The sequence below is a fragment of the Hemicordylus capensis genome, chromosome 6 (genome assembly GCF_027244095.1).
Source record: "Hemicordylus capensis ecotype Gifberg chromosome 6, rHemCap1.1.pri, whole genome shotgun sequence".
In the NCBI taxonomy this organism is placed as follows: domain Eukaryota; kingdom Metazoa; phylum Chordata; class Lepidosauria; order Squamata; family Cordylidae; genus Hemicordylus; species Hemicordylus capensis.
The window spans coordinates 140,094,411-140,111,454 of NC_069662.1; the positions used below are offsets into that span (position 1 = coordinate 140,094,411).

The 17,044-nt window shown below is 41.7% G+C and overlaps 1 protein-coding gene across 2 annotated transcripts in view; it reads right to left on the bottom strand.

The window, feature by feature from the left end:
* DNAJC1 (DnaJ heat shock protein family (Hsp40) member C1) overlaps positions 1 to 17,044 on the bottom strand; it is a 140,883-nt gene that overhangs the window by 63,142 nt on the left and 60,697 nt on the right. For both annotated transcript variants that reach the window (XM_053263422.1, XM_053263423.1), the window contains exons 7-8: positions 15,685 to 15,775; positions 7,504 to 7,670 (exon numbers count right to left, since the gene is read on the bottom strand). In XM_053263422.1, the coding sequence (XP_053119397.1) occupies positions 7,504 to 7,670; positions 15,685 to 15,775 (258 nt within the window). The remainder of the gene's footprint in view (positions 1 to 7,503; positions 7,671 to 15,684; positions 15,776 to 17,044) is intronic.

Consider the following 17,044-nt stretch of genomic DNA (forward strand, 5'->3'; position numbering starts at 1 on the left):
GCAGTGGTCCCTCTAATTTTTTTCATCTCTGTGCGGAATGAGTTTTGTTCTGGGCGGCAGTATCAAGGCACTGTGTGCGCACATTCAGAGTGGGGCATTCCTAATTCCACCTGAGTGGGTCTAAAATTTACTGAGCAGACATCAGAAGACTCGTGAGCGCGCACACACGCACATGCCTTAGAGGGAACAGTGGGGTGGTGGATCATGTAGGCCTTCCCAACAATTCCTCTGTTGGATCAGATCTGACATTTTTAATGCTGCAGAGGCCTACCAACACCACCTTGGCGCCAGGCCACCAACTCTTTTCCCTCCCCATCCAGGCTTACAGGTGGCAGCTGCAGCAAAAAGGAGACCTCATCGCAGGACCTTCATTATACCTCACCCTTCTATTCAAGGCCTTGCTGCTATCAGATATATGTTGGGGAAAGAAAAGAGGCAGCTGGATTTTCTGGAAAGGAAGTCTTTTTACCAGAAACTATTCCGTATCAAGCTGTATTTATAACTTTGCCTACAGAAATTCCTTTACCCATCCTCTGAATACCCTAGCCTAGACCATGCTGCTGCTTAGCCAATAGGGCCCCTAGTTATCTCAGAGGCTCCTGTTTATTTTAAGTTTGGTTTAGCCTTAGATAATGTTAGCACTTTAGACTAAAGAGTTAATTTATATGAAATTTAAGCCCACCCCACTCAAAGGTTTAGGGCTAAGTAATCACTAACCACTGCTTTGAGTTATCCAGTTTTGGCCAAATTGTAGTCCTTCATATCTTATCAAGTGCATCTATCAGTTACATTTAAAGTTCTAGTTAACAGATGTACTTGAAAAAGAACAGAGATACATTGATTGTATTTGGAAGTACTTGTCATAACTCTTCATATAGTTCTCTTTTGTGTAACCTGGAGGAAAGATCTTTAAACTAACGTTTCATTGCAATCAACCAATTTTTCTAACATCATTGTTCTTTTTCAATACATACACCACTTCTTCCACAATCGCAAGTATCTTGGCAGGATTATTATTATTATTTTAATTTTCCCCCATGATCTTTTCTCTGTGGTTTAAAAAGAAATGATCAGCTGGTATCATCACAGAAATAGCAATCAAGCAATGTGAATGTGTTCACCTCAAATTCCAAATCAAGTTTGCCAAAACGTGCTCCCTCCCCTCTTGAATTCAGTTAATAATATGGTGCCTTGTTAGACTGACGGCAAAAAGGGATACGATTAAATAACAGAGTAATATGATAGGTTTTTTAATAGTATATACAGAGCAACAAATCCAACTGATGAAGCAAGCAAGACAATGACATTTATATCTTCTAAGAAATCCTAGCAACAGCCTTTCCACAATAATGTTCAAAGGGAATTCTGGTCACAGATAAATACTAACTAGAAGCTCAGTCCAAACAAGGCAAACTGTCTGTCCTTGCCTTCTCCTGAACTGAAGCTGAAGAAAATCCCAAACTAATTATACAGAACACAGACAGCCAAGGAAACAACTGAAAATGATCTAATACTACTTTTTAAACAGAGCTTTCCTAAAATTTACAGAGCTTTTCAAACCCAATATCCTACAAGAAAGATTTCAGAAAATGAGATGTATCATTTCTACTTGACTGTCAACATCTATATGATCAGTAGTGTATTATAGTTGGTGTCGTGTACATCCTTGCAAAACTATGGCAGTTACTTCTGTATCGAAACTGGGAGAAGACTGAGGCATTGGCCTGATGCAGAGTCTGCCCCAAGACTAACTTTTAAGAGCAGTTTCAAGCAACACAAGGTGGCATTCTAAGCCAGCATCACAAGTTGAATCCTTCCTCTTCTTGCATGCAAAGGTCAGAGGGGATTGCAGCACACCCAAGGGTAGTGTGAAACTAGGATTCAATCACAGAGAAACTAGGATTCAATCATAGCTGCACATTAGGTCTTAACGAGGTCAATGACTTGCTGATGATAGACTCAGAACTGAAACATGGGACTATCCCACAGAAAGAATCCAAACTGCTCTGTTGGAGTAGACCTGCTATTGATATTTCCTTAGTTATCCTGCTCAAAATGAAATCTGCTCGAGGGAACAGCAAGTTAACCAAGTAATTTTGGCACAGAGTTCTTCCAAAATTTCCCCTAGCCAACTAAGGTAGAAGTTTTTCTGACATTTTCTCAATTTACATTCAGATATTAAGATTCCAAATTGCTCCTCTTTTTACATGGAAATGCAGATATATTGACATTACATGTTGTTTTGTTTTACTCCAGCACAAAAGACAATGGTCAAAAATGGATTGGCTCTTGCTGAGATTGGAGGACCACACAGGGAATTCCATGCACTACTGGACTTCTGAAAGCAGCAACACCATTGCCACCACCAATCACTGTGTCACTTGAAACTGCTCCTGAAAAATCAGGGAACTTTCTGAAGCAACACAAAAAGGAACAGGGAAACCTGTGTGTGCATGCCGTTTTGGGATTGTTGTTTTTTTGTTTTTGGAAGCCCAGTTCCTGCATTTAAATTTTTTTTATGTGCCTTTAAGTTGGTAAAATATTTTCCTACCTTTAAAAAACCTGGCAATCCTAGATTACAATATGTTCACAGCACAGAATATAGCCAGTTTCCTGTTTACTACTTCACTTTGGGTTGCACCAGAAAGAGTAGAAGTTTATGATACTTCAAAGTACTAATTGTAGATTAATTATTGAAGAATCCAAAGTGGCAGCTTGAGTAGATTCATGAGTGAAGAACTAGCTTATTTATTAGAGATCTGTGATAGTATGTGAAGGCCATGGAGACGGCAATATTTTGAAACTGATGACTGGTGTAGATGTTTGGTGTAGTTGTACCATATTAGTCCAAGGAAAGAAGACAGAGAGAAAACTAGATGTCTTTTAATTTGGTAAAAGTTTAACCTCAAAAGTTTATATAAACCTCCATTATAATATATTGGTTGCTCAGATATTTCCTTGCCAACTACACATTCAAAGTAAGTTTTTGTGGGGGAAAAAACACAGTATAAAAGATTCCCTCAGTCCTGGTGTTTTGACTGACCTACTGCACTATATTATTGCCAGCTGAGAAAGACTACCACCAAACTTGCATGATTGTAAATTCACAAAATTTTCATAGTACTGTGAAGCTTCTGTAAATGGCCATATCTAAATGAAATAATCTCGGATGAGCACCAGTTTTGCAAACCAGCAACACTGGTCCTTGGTAAAAGCACTAGACGCCAGAGCTTTATAAAGCCCTCAACAAAAAGATCACATGGTTCATTATGAGTTTTTAAAATGTGTAAGATTTTGGGCTTCCTTCATGCATTGGTAACTAGCAACATGCTCTGCGAATCCAAGATAATGGTCACTTTTGCTTCCCTGCAGTGGACAAGACTTACTTCCTCGATGTGTGGTAAATGAATTGCCGTCAATCACAACGGCCTTATTAGGCTCATGTAGAGTCCCACATCTACGAATCCATCCGTCTTTCATGTCTTAGTAATGCCCACTTTGAAGAGATTTTTGTTCCAGTGCCAAACAAACCACTCACTCTTGCACTTTCTCCTTTTCCCATGCCCAAGACACACATTTTAAGGGGGGAACTAAATATTATTTAGCATTACAGAATATTGCAAACTATGGATGCAGTTAATATAAGTTACATAAAACATAAGCTTTGAGTATTTAGCACACAGTTGCCTGAGGTACTGTCAAGGCATGGCCGTTCTAGAATTATTCAATCCATTTCCAAATGTGCACATGTATCGAAACAGAACATGTGCATCTTTATACACAAATAAGGATCTGCATATGTTAAAGTGCAGCACAGAAAGTCACCCTAAGCAGTAGGAAAATGAATCTGGGTAGAAGTACATTACAAGTGATTACTAAATACAAATCACAAAGGATTAAGACTTAAAAGGCTTCATTAAGAGTCTTTCCAAGTGAATAAAATAATTTCAAAGAGTTCTTCATTTAGGTTGTGTCAACCCATTTCTCTCTCTCAGGAAAGGAACAGCAAATTCTCAAGTTTGTTTCTTCTTGTTTTGGCAAATATAAACGCAGTAAATACAGAAGTTCTTGGTATTGAGTTTCTTGAGCAGCTGAAGCCACTTCAACCCTCATCCTAAGCCATTCACAAGTAGGACTCCCTCCTCACAAGTAGTCCTATTGATTACATTGGATGCCACCCCTGACTTTTGCAGGCCACAGAGCCTACAATAATTTAAAGTTTCACTTCAGAGGAAGGAAGTTGTGACTGCCCCCCACCCCCACATTCCAAACATGGTGCCCTGTGTGACTGCACAACTCACTTAGTATTTTGAGATGTTGGCAAAGAAAAACAAACATTTCAAACTCCACACTAATGAGAATCCAAGCTTCAACATCTCAATTATCAGCATTTCAGCTGAAACAACACACTGTGTCTGACCTAAAGACAACAACAGGAACATAGGAAGCTGCCATACAGAATCAGACCATTGGTCCATCAAGCTCAATATACACAGACTGGGAGCAGCTTCTCCAAGGTTACAGGCAGATGTCTCTCCCAGCCCCATCTTGGAAATGCCAGGGAGAGAACTTGGAACTTTCTGCATGCAAGCATACAGATGCTCTTCTATTGAGCTATGACTTCATCTCCTAAGGGGAATATCTTACAGTACTCACAAATATAGTCTCCCATTCAAATGCAAGCCAGGATGGATGCTGCTTAACAAAGGGGATAATTCATACTTGCTACCACAAGACCAGCTCTCCTCCTTATCATCACAGGTCTGGTAGTTGGTCAAGTGAATTCTACAGGCCAGTCTCACAGTTATCACATTTTTGTTTGGTTTCTTATCAGCTATCCTTCAGCACACACTTCTTGAATACATACAAAACCTACATCTGCTGTCCATCCAAGCCAAACACAGACAACAGTGGTTCCCTTTGTAAATGTGTTTGCATCTCTGAGGGTATGCCTGGCTTGTTGTGTCTCATAATGCCTACATAGGTCAACTCCTTGCTTAGGGGAGCCTCTGCCAGGTCTACACCCGGAAAATAGTTATCCCCACCACCACTTCTGAGGGCAAGTTCAGATGAAAATAGCCCTGCACATGTGATAACATCAGACCCACAGCATCTATTTTTGGGGGGCTGTGTCCCACTAGAAGAAACAGGGAAAGATCAGATCCTCCCCTGCTAACTGGGCAAAGAGGCACCTTTTACCGTGGTGATTCTCTTTATTTAGCAGGGGGAGAGTAACTGGCCCTATCCACCCCCAGCACAGCATCCCTCCAGTGACTGTTGCTGGTGTCTATCTTGTGTGTTTTTTAAGAATGCGAGCCCTTTGGGGACAGGGAGCCATCTTATTTATTTATTATTTCTCTGTGTAAACCGCCCTGAGCCATTTTTGGAAGGGTGGTATAGAAATCGAATTTATTATTATTATTATTAACAATAATGTACAATAGATGGTTAACCCACTGATGCCAGGCTTACTGATGCTGACATGTTATGGTTGCTGCTACTGTGATCCTTTTGGCTTTGTTCTGGTGGCTAAAAACCCTGCTTCTTCAAGGTCAGATGCTACTGAATGATTTACCTGTTCAAAACACTACATATGACATTGTGGGAGGGGCTGGTTTCATCTGCCCTAACTCAAGAGCCCATTGTCTTTCATTACTAGAGCTTGCAGATCATCTGCATTCTCAGCTATCAGAATGGTGTCATCAGCGTAGCGCAGGTTATTGATGTTTGGACTGGAAGAAGATTAGCTTGCAGATGATCTGCAAGCTCTAGTAATGAAAGTCAAGGAGCACCATGGAAAAAAATGGGACTAGAACTAAATTTAAAGAAGACTAAACTAATTACAGCAACCAGCCTCAGAATTGACAATGAAGACACTGAAGTGGTGGATAGCTTCTGCCTTTTAGGATCGACTGTCAACAGTAAAGGATCCAGCAGTCAAGAAATACGCCACAGACTAGCACTTGGTAGGGTTGCAATGAAGGCCTTGGAAAGGATATTTAGATGCTGTGACGTGTCTACACCTACAAAGATTAGAATCGTTCGGACAATGGTTTTTCCTGTGACACTCTATGGATGCAAAAGCTGGACTCTGAAGAAGCAAGACAGAAAAAGCATCGGCACTTTTGAACTCTGGTGCTGGAGAAGACTTTTGAGGATACCATGGACAGCCAGGAAAACAAACAAATGGATCACAGAACAAATCAATCCAGAATTTTCACTCAAGGCACAAATGACCAAGCTCAAGCTATCATACTTTGGACACATTATGTGAAAACCCAGCTCCCTTGAAAAGTCCATAATGCTGGGAAAAGTTGAAGGAAAGAGAAGAAGAGGACGACCAGCAGCAAGATTATGACAGCAGTGAATGCACCACTGAGACACCTAAAAGGCCAAATTGAAGACAGACCATCCTTGAGAGGATCTATCTATGTGGTTGCTAAGAGCTGACTTGATGGCATTTACTCATCATCATCAACAACTCAGGAGCACAAAACTATGGAGGGCCTCAGACTTGACGGCATTTACTCATCATCATCAACAACAACAACTCAGGAGCAAAACCTATGGAGGGCCTCAGACAAAATTATCTCTCAGTAAATTGAACTTGTGGGGGGAAAGAAAACTGAAGTCTCCAGAGATAAACAGGGTGTTATCTCCTATCCCAAAGGAGAACAGGATAAAAATGACCCCACCACAGAAAGTTCATTTATTTCTGGGGTGATTTTTCTCCCAATTGACTTAACATGGGAATGGGATAGAAATTACCCCACCACAGGGAGCTCATTCAATTTGTGGTGGTTTTCTACCCTGTGTCATATTTTTTATTAACAACATAAATCTAACTGATGAGAGGCCATACTTGTGAATAAATTGTGTACCCAAGTGCATGAAAAAGTATGACAACAAGAGCATAGATGGGAGTGCAGTGATTTGATTGCTTACACATATTCACACAGTTGGAGGTAGAAATCTATCGCAAAATCCGGACGAGGGTTAAAACGAGTAAAAGAATGTTGGCATGGTACACTCTACCCCTTCACAGATGGGGATACAAAGACACAGAGAGGAATGGGTTCTTGAACAATCACAGGAGGCAGTTAGCAAAGTGGACACCCTGCTAAGGTGACAGCTATTAATCTGGGCTTTCCCCATTGGACTTGGATTCCCCCTCCATCGTGCCTTTCCTTTCACTTTTATAGGCTGTAAGCCTCCTTGACAAAGTTAACCACTTTGAGCTTTTTACAAGTAGCATAAAATAGGGCGGTGTGAAACTACAACAGCCTATTTGAATTTGGTTTGACTCAAACCCACTTCCAGTTCGACTCAAACTGGGCCTGAATTGAAATGGATCAGGGGGCTTCACAATGTGTTTGATATATTGTTCATCATATGCTCATATATGTTTATCATCAGCATTGTTCATCATATGCTCATATGTTCTTGAATTAGTTCCCTGGGCTGAACCCATTCTCATTTATTTAAGCAAGATGGCTGACTCACCTTCCTTTTTAGTGATTTATTCCTGTCTTCCAACCAATCATCCATTTGTTCCTCAATGTCTTCAATAGAAGTTCCATGGTCATATGATGGTATATATGCATGTGTTTCTGCCACTGTGTATATTGGAAATTCAGGTCTGGGTTTCTTGACTTTAGGTTTCTTTTCCTCTGCAAAACAAACATGATTTAATCACCAATTCTGCCCAGAAGTTCAGTTTGGACACCTTTAGCACACACATTTTTTAAAAAGCTATTTTCGTGTTTATATCTCATGCCCAGAACAGAAGAGTTCTAAGCTTCAAATGTTAAGACAGTGGCCTGGTTCAACTTTAACAAAAGAAACTGTGGATTCCCACTACAAGAACAAGCAATGGAGAGCCACAGGGGCTCCTCCTCCCCTCTACCTGTTTGTGTGTGAGAGAAGAAGAGAGTAACAGCTTCCACTTGCAGTTTGAACTAAAACAGTTAGTTAGCCATTTCAGGCAAACTGGGCAAACTGTCATTTATTCAAACAGTTAGCTAACAAACCAGGATCTTAAAACACATTTCGATCCTAGTTTGTTTGAGCTTACTGTGGCTTGAATCAATTCCAGTTCCAGGGTCATATTATTCTATCCATCCCCAGCACAGCCATCCCTCTAGTGGCTGTTGCTGGTTTCTATCTTGTGCTTCTTTTTTAGATTGTGAGCCCTTTGGGAGCCTATTTATTTATTTATTTATTTTTCTCTCTGTAAACTGCTTTGGAAACTTTTATTGAAAAGTGGTATATAAATATCTGTCGGATTCATCTACGTAATGGGAAGGTAATGGTAAAATGAGATTTAGTTCTAAGCAGAAGCTTGAATTCTCTTTTCACAAGTAAAAGGGCAAAAGTGTGCAAGTTCACGGCTCTCTAAGTCTCATCCTCATAGCGGAAAACCATATTTTTTCATTACATCTGAACCAGGTCAGTGAATGAGCAGAGAACTTATCATACTAAGTTCAGTCTGAAGCCTACTCTACATAAGAGGTGAAGGCCCGAGAGCATAGTGAACAGAGGAGAGCCAACAGAGATAGCAAACAAGGCATTGAGTTTTGTGGGAGTTTAGCGGGAAGTGTGTGGGGGAGCCTGGAACAAGTCCCTGTGATCACAAGGAGCCCAGTGGAGAAGGGAAAGGAAGTACAAATTCCTTCCTCATACAAGTACTGATCCCTCTCTCATATTCCTGAGAAAGGCTGTTTGGACAGTTAAAGAGCTGACCAAGACAGCTGAGACCTATCCTTATAATAAACTATCTATAAATACTGTAAACAGCCAACAAAACCAGTTATGAAGACAGAAAGTCAGCAGGGGAGCGAGCACTCCCCAGTGTATTGCACAGAGTGTTACATGTATGACTATTTGTTCCATGGGCAGAAGTCATGGGTGTGTGTTTTGTGCAAGGAGCTCCTGGCTCTCAGGGAACAAGTTCATTCCCTCGAGACCAAGGTGGCGGATCTGGAGAAGCTCAGAGAGACATGTGGACGAGATCTTCACGGACGTGGTAGAGGCATCCCACTCAAGGGTTTATAGCTCCTCTGCTGTTAGGGAGAATGAAGGTCTTGGGGAAGGAGGACATCAGTCTGAGGAAGAGGGAAGTGCTCCTTTAGAAGGGACCCCATCTGTGGCCCATATCCTCTCGCAAAGGGGATACTCCTCCGGGAGGTGGGGGCCACCTTGTAGTGGGCGATTCAATCATTAGAGGTATAGAGAGATGGGTTTGGGACCCACGTGTTGACCACATGGTGACTTGCTTGCCTGGTGCGAAGTATGCGGACATCACACAGCATATAGATAGGCTCTTAGGCAGTGCTAAGGGAGGAGACAACTGTCGTGGTACACGTCGGCACCAACGATGTAGGGAAATGTAGTCAGGAGGTCCTGGAAGCCAAATTTAGGCTGATAGGTAGCATATTCAAGTCCAGGACCCCCAAGGTAGAATTCTCAGAAATTAACAGAAATGTTACCTGTTCCGCATGCAGGTACAGTGAGACAGGCAGAACTGAGGGGTTTCAATCGTGGATGAGATGTTGGTGCTGGAAGGAGGGGTTTAGATTTGTTAGGCACTAGGATACATTTTGGGGCAAGCAAGGCCTGTACAAAAGGGATGGGCTGCTCTTGAACCAAGATGGAACCAGAATGCTGGTGCTTAAAATAAAAAAGGTTGCAGAGCAACTTTTAAAATGATGACTGGGGAATAGCTGGCAGGAGCTGGGCAGTATCTGGTTTGGCAAAAGCCATCCTTTAAAGCGCAAGGGTGCAAAGGATTTAGAAAAAACAGAAGGGGACAGAGCAGAACCACATAAAGAGAAGACAGAAGGCTGTGCCAGCTGGTCAAAGAGTCAAAAGAAAGCTAGCAGACACCAGAGAAGAAATTCAGCATATAGGTGCTTATATGCCAATGCCAGAAGCCTTCGAGCCAAGATGGGTGAGCTGGAATGCTTGGCTGCTAACACAGAAATAGATATAGTGGGCATAACAGAAGCATGGTGGAACAGTGAGAACCAGTAGGACACTGTTACCCCTGGATAAAAACTCTGTAGAAAGGAAAGGGAGGGGCTCCTTGGAGGTGGAGTAGCACTGTATGTTAAAGAAGGGATAGAATCTAACAAGGTAGAAAACCTAGGTGAATCGGAGTCCTCCACAGAAACCCTGTGGGTGACAATGCAAGGCCTGAAAGGAAATGTGCTACTGGGGACGTGCTATCGCCCTCTGGATCAAAACGCTGACAGTGACTGGGAGTTGCAGGAGGAAATCAGGGAGGCGTCAAGGACAGGCAACGCTGTAATAATGGGTGACTTCAATTACCCACACATAGACTGGGTAAATTCAGAGTCAGGTAATGACAAAGAGGTCAAGTTTTTAGATATGCTGAATATCTGTGCCCTAGAACAGTTGGTCTTGAAACCAACCAGAGAGAAGGCAACCTTGGACTTAATCCTGAGTGGCACCCAGGACCTGGTGTGTGATTTTAGTGTCATCGACCCTTTAGGGAACAGTGACCACAGGGCGATCAAATTCAGCATACATGTGGGGCGAGAATCACCAAGGAAGTCTAACACAGACACTCTGAATTTCAGAAGAGGAAAACTCTCCAAAATGAGGAGTATGGTGAAAGGAAAGCTGAAAGCGAAAATCAGGAGAGTCACTTTGCTCCAGAATGCATGGAGTTTATGCAAAACCACAATACTAGAAGTCCAGTTAGATTGCATACCCCAAAGGAGAAAAGGTACCCCTAAGTCAGGGAGAATGCCAGCATGGATAACAGGTACCGTCAAGGAACCCAGAAAAGAGAAGTAGACTTCCTTCCAAAACTGGAAGGCCTGTCCAAATGAAGAGAACAGAAAGGAACACAAACTATGGCAAAAGAAATGCAAGGTGACAATAAGGGAGGCGAAAAGAGGGTTTGAGGAACATTTAGCTAAAAGCATCAAGGGGAATAACAAAAACTTCTTTAAATACATCAGAAGCAGGAAACCTGCTAGGGAGGCGATTGGACCATTAGCCAATGTTGGAATGAAAGGGACAAACTGCTTCAGACTGTGCACCCCACCACCTGCTCTCTTGATCCTTGCCCAACTTGGCATATTTCACCTGACAGTCATATTATCAGAGAGGGTCTGGTAAATATAATCAATGCTTCTCTGAGGGAGGGCAGGATGACTCCTTGTCTTAAGGAGGCTATTATCCGACCATTTTTGAAGAAACCTGCTTTGGATCCCTCAGAGTTAGCTAATTACAGGCCTGTCTCTAAACTCCTTTGGTTGGGCAAGGTCACTGAGTGAGTGTTTGCTTCTCAGCTCCAGGCAGTTTTGGATGACACAGATTATTTTGATCCTTTCCAGACTGGCTTCCGGGTGGGCTATGGAGCTGAGACTACCTTGATTGGCCTGATGGATGATCTCCAATTGGCGATCGACAGAGGGAGTGTGACTCTGCTGATCTTTTTGGATCTCTCAACAGCTTTCGATACAATTCATGGTTTCCTGCTGGGTCGCTTGAAGGAGGTGGGCTTGGGTGGCACTGTTTTACAGTGGTTCCGCTCCTACCTCTCTGGCAGATTACAGATGGTGTCGCTTGGAGACTATTGCTCTGAAAAGCGAGAGCTGAAGTGTGGGGTTCCACAAGGCTCCATACTGTCTCCAGTGCTTTTTAACATCTACATGAAACTGCTGGGAGAGATCATCAGGAAGTTTGGTCTGGGATGCTATCAATATGCTGATGACACGCAGATCTATTTCTCTATACCAACTTCATCAGGAAATGGCATGACCCCCCTACGTGCCTGCCTGGAGGCGATATTGGACTGGATGAGGGATAACAGACTGAGGTTGAATACAAACAAGATGGAGGTACTGTCTATAGGGGGTCGGGATTCGAGAGAAGGTATAGATCTGCCTGTTCTTGCTGGGGTTACACTTCCCCTAAGAGATCGGGTTCGTAGTCTGGGAGTGCTCCTGAATCCCAAACTCTCCCTGGTTTCTCAGGTTGAGGCTGTGGCCAGAAGTGCTTTTTATCAGCTTCAGCTGATACGCCAGATACGTCTGTTCTTGGAGAGTAGTGACCTTAAAACAGTGGTACATATGCTGGTAACCTCTAGGCTTGACTACTGTAATGTACTCTATGTGGGGCTGCCTTTGTACGTAGTTCGGAAACTACAATTGGTACAGAATGCGGCAGCCAGACTGGTCTCTGGGTTCACCCGAAGGGACCACATAACACCAATTCTAAAAGAGCTGCACTGGCTGTCGATAGGTTTCCGAACGAAATACAAAGTGCTAGTTTTTTCCTATAAGGCCCTTAATGGCTTAGGTTCAGGGTATTTAAGAGAGCGCCTTCTCTGTTGTGAACCCTGTCTCCTATGAAGATCATCTGGAGAGGTCCGACTATGGGTGCCGCAAACCCGTTTCGTGGCAACTCAGGACCGAGTCTTCTCTGTGGCTGCCACAGGGCTTTGGAACACGCTCCCTGCTGAAATAAGAGCATCTCCTTCTTGGTTTGCTCTTATGGATTTTAAATGTGTTATATTTTATGTTTTAATTCTGTATACCGCTTAGAGATTTTTATACTACCGTGTTTCCCTGAAAATAAGACAGTGTCTTATATTAATTTTAGCCCCCCAAAATGCACTAGGGCAATAAGCAGTACATCAGAAATTGCTGCTAGGTCTTACTTTCGGGGTAGGTCTTACTTTCGGGGAAACAGGGTAGGCAGTACTGTATATAAATTCAATAACTAACTGACTAACTAACCGCCCTGAGCCATTTTGGAAGGGCGGTATATAAATCAAATCAAATCAATCAAGAAAGAACTAAAGGGGATATGGAGGTTGTAGAGAAACTAAATAGAGTTCTTTGTGTCTGTCTTCAAGGCAGAGGATACTGAGCATATACCTGTTCCTGAATCAGGCTTTTCGGGAACGGAGGCTAAAGAACTGAGTCAGATAGAAGTGACAAGATATGATGTCCTAAACTGTCTGGAAAAACTGAAAACTAGCAAATCGCTAGGGCTGGATGGCAGCCATCCAAGAGTCCTCAAAGAACTCAAATGTGAAATTGCCAACCTCCTTGCTAAAATATATAACTTATCCCTGCAATCAGGCTCTGTACCTGAGGACTGGAAAGTAGCAAATGTAACATTATTTTCAAAAAGGGCTCCAAGAGCGATCTGGGAAATTACAGGCCGGTTAGCTTAATGTCCATTCCAGGCAAACTGATGGAAAGCATCCTCAAGGATAAAATTGTAAAGCAAATAGAAGAACAGGCCCTGCTGGAAGAGAACCAGAATGGCTTGTGCAAAGGTAAATCTTGCCTCACCAACCTTTTGGAGTTCTTTGAAAGTATCAACAAGTGTGTGGATAAAGAAGATCCAGTTGACATAGTATACTTGGACTTCCAAAAAGCTTTTGACAAAGTTCCTCATCAAAGACTCCTGAGAAAACTTAGCAGTCATGGGATAAGGGGACAAGGGAACCAGCGTGGTGTAGTGGTTAGAGTGCTGGACTAGGATTGGGGAGACCCGAGTTCAAATCCCCATCCAGCCATGATACTTGCTGGGTGACTCTGGGCTATTCGCTTCTCCCTCAGCCTAACCTACTTCACGGTTGTTATGAGGAGAAACTTGAGTATGTAGTACATCGCTCTGGGTTCTTTGGAGGAAGAGTGGGATATGGAATAAATAAATAAATAGATAAATAAATAAATAAATAGATAAATAAATAAATAGATAAATAAATAAATAAATAAATGTGGATTGCTAACTGATTGAAGGACAGGAAACAGAGGGTAGGTATAAATGGAGAGTTTTCACAATGGCGAGAAGTAAGAAGTGGGGTTCCCCAGGGATCTGTACTGAGACGGGTGCTTTTTAATTTATTCATAAATGATCTAGAAGCAGGGGAAAGCAGCGAGGTGGCCAAATTTGCAGATGACACCAAACTCTTTTGGGTAGTGAAATCCAAAACTGATTGTGAACAGCTCCAAAAGGATCTCTCCAATCTGGGTGAGTGGGCAACAAAATGGCAAATCCAGTTCAATGTTGGCAAGTGTAAAGTGATGCACATTGGGACAAAAAAACCCAAATTCAGGTATACATTGACGGGATCTGAGCTGTCGGTGACTGACTCGGAGAGGGATCTTGGAGTCATGGTGGACAGCTTGTTGAAAGTGTCGACTCAATGTGTGGCAGCTGTGAAAAAGACCAATTCCATGCTAGGGATCCTTACGAAAGGGATTGAAAATAAAACTGCTAATATTATAATGCCTTTATACAAAACTACAGTATGGCCACACCTGGAGTAATGTGTACAATTCTGGTCACCACATCTAAAGCAGGACATTGTAGAACTGGAAAAGGTACAGAAGAGGGCAGTCAAGATGATCAGGGGCCACTGTGTGAAACAGGACACTGAACTAGATAGGCCTTGGGCCTGATCCAGCAGGGCTGTTCTTATGCTCTAAGCATAAAGCTTTGAAATGTCTTATAAGTGAGCTTCAGCATTTACTTTTTAAAACTATCGGTGGCATTCCCATTTTTTCCATGTGTGTAACTAAATATTGTAATAAGTGGGCTTAATATTCATAAAGACATGATAGTAGAAGATCTTTTCCCCCAGCCCTGATCTCCCATCTATCCTCTTTCCATGATCCAGCAACACAAGTTATGTACATTACACAGTTGTATCAGTGATAAACTAGTTTTTTAGCATTACAAACTATAGAAGTTTAGAAGTTGTTAGAAGTTTTTATATAACTTTAAAAATAACTTTTAAAATATGTGCTTATTACAAAAATTATGACAAGGGGAGGAAGAAAATTATTCACAGCTTCTCCAAATAGTAAAGCAAGTTATTTATTGCAGCTAATTGTGTTTAATTGGTTGAGATAAAGTCTCACCAAGTTTTATGTCAAATATCAAAGGGGTTACAGCTTTGCCTCTTAAGTTTTGCATCTACATTTTCTGCAGGTGTCTATAATTTTGAGCCTATTTTATAATACTTGAATGTCAAACCAATTTGAAATTGCCATAAAAATGCACCACCAATTATTGGAATCATTTCCAGGCACAAAATCAAGACAGACCCACAACGATGAATACTTCTTTGAGGTCCTTCCAAGTGCTTTTTAGGGTAACTATTAGTTTTTCTCTCACATTTATCGCAATGTTTGCTGCTCAGCTTATTCATTCTCCATGAATATACTCCAGGAATTCAGGTATCATTGGTCAACTTCATACAAAATGACCACGTCCTGGGTGGAATGCACTCCTAGAGGCATCTCACCTGCTGCCAGGTGTGAGTATTCCAGTGCCTCGTGAATACATTTTTGTTTGCCCAGGCACTCCACCATGAAGAGGAGGTGGTTTAAACACTGATTTTAGCTACTCTGCTGAATTTTAACTCTCGTTTTTGTTTTTCATTTGTAATTTTACATATTTTATTTCATTGTTGCTTCTATTTCATCATACACTACCTTGATAGCTGGACTGAAGGGTGGATTAGAAATCACTGAATTAAAACAAACCAATTTTCTGCAGTACCACAGAATGCAAGTAGTACACATATACATTTCAAAAGTGTGTAAGATTTTTCCGCCATATGTATTTTAGAAAGGGTATGTTATGATATATGAATCAAGACTATGGTTAAATGAAGAAGAAACTCACTCTGAAGGGTTTCCAGTTCAGCTTTAGCCAGGGCATCTTCCTTCTCCTTAATTTTTGTTTCTTTATATTCTACATACAGTTGTCTGGCCTCCTTTAAGAAAACACTATGATATTAGTATCTCAAAGCTCTTGGCTGCAATGGCATCATTTTAAAATTTCACTTTAGATAATTAATTTCAAGCACTATGAATCATTTACTTGGGAAAAAGTAGTCTTGTGTTGATTTTAATCCAAAGTTTAAATAGTGAAATAGATTACACATAAGAGCAACAGTATAAGAGTAGTTCTACAGCACACATCGTCAAAACAATAATACTGTAAACAAGTTACATTAAAGCAACATGATGTAGTAACTCTCACTACTGAAAATTTAATTAAGAAAATGAAAGGTGTAATCCTTGCAGATTTGAAATGCATTGTTCCATGCTGATCTCCTGTGGTGTGCAATGCGACCCTATCAGTGGTGACTACAGCACATAAGCAGAGTTCAGTTCTTTAGTTTTTTGGGATCAGTTTGTAGTTGCAGATGTACATATTTGGATTCCTGGCTGCAAAAGGAAACTCACTATATTTTGAACAGACTTAGATCCTTCTCCCCTGGATCAAATTTAGGGAAATCTATTCTTCCTGTTTGGAACTAAAAGGGTTGTGCAGTACTGATTATTTGACATTGCGATAGTAATGAAGTCACCTGTCCCCCTTCCTTAGATTTTTTGAAGTTCAAACAAAATGCAAGGAACTTGGGAAAAATAAAAATGCAGGCATCCTGCTTTGCACAGGGGAGAGGCAAATTCAATCTGGAAGTTGTGCGTGTGTCATTAGAACAGTGAAACTGGGAGTGGGGCCATGGGTCTGTGGTAGAGAATCTGTTGCATGTAGAAGGTCCTAGGTTCAATCCCTGGCATCTCCAAGTAGGGCTGGGAAAGACTCCTCTGTCTGAAACCTTGGAGAGCTACTGTCAGTCAGCACAGACAATATTGAGCTGGACACACCAATGGCCGGACTGAGTGTAAGGCAGCTTCCTATGTAACGGTGGTGAGAAGCAAAGTCCTCCCTTGCTCCTCTCTGCAGGTACATCTGTACACACACATACATTTCAGGCTTAAGAACAAGCAACAGCCAAGCTAATTGGCCCCAATATGGCCATGAAATTATGTCACGATACCAGAATGGGAAAAACTGCCTTTGTCAAAGAGATAAGACCTAGACACAGACACAGACACACACACACAGAGATATTAAGAAGGAATTTTCATTTAACTTCATAAAGTGAATAATCCACTTACAACCACACAGACTACCCTCAGGATACAAATTTCATTTTCTCAGCTAACATCAGGGGGAAGAAGTCAAGCCAGAA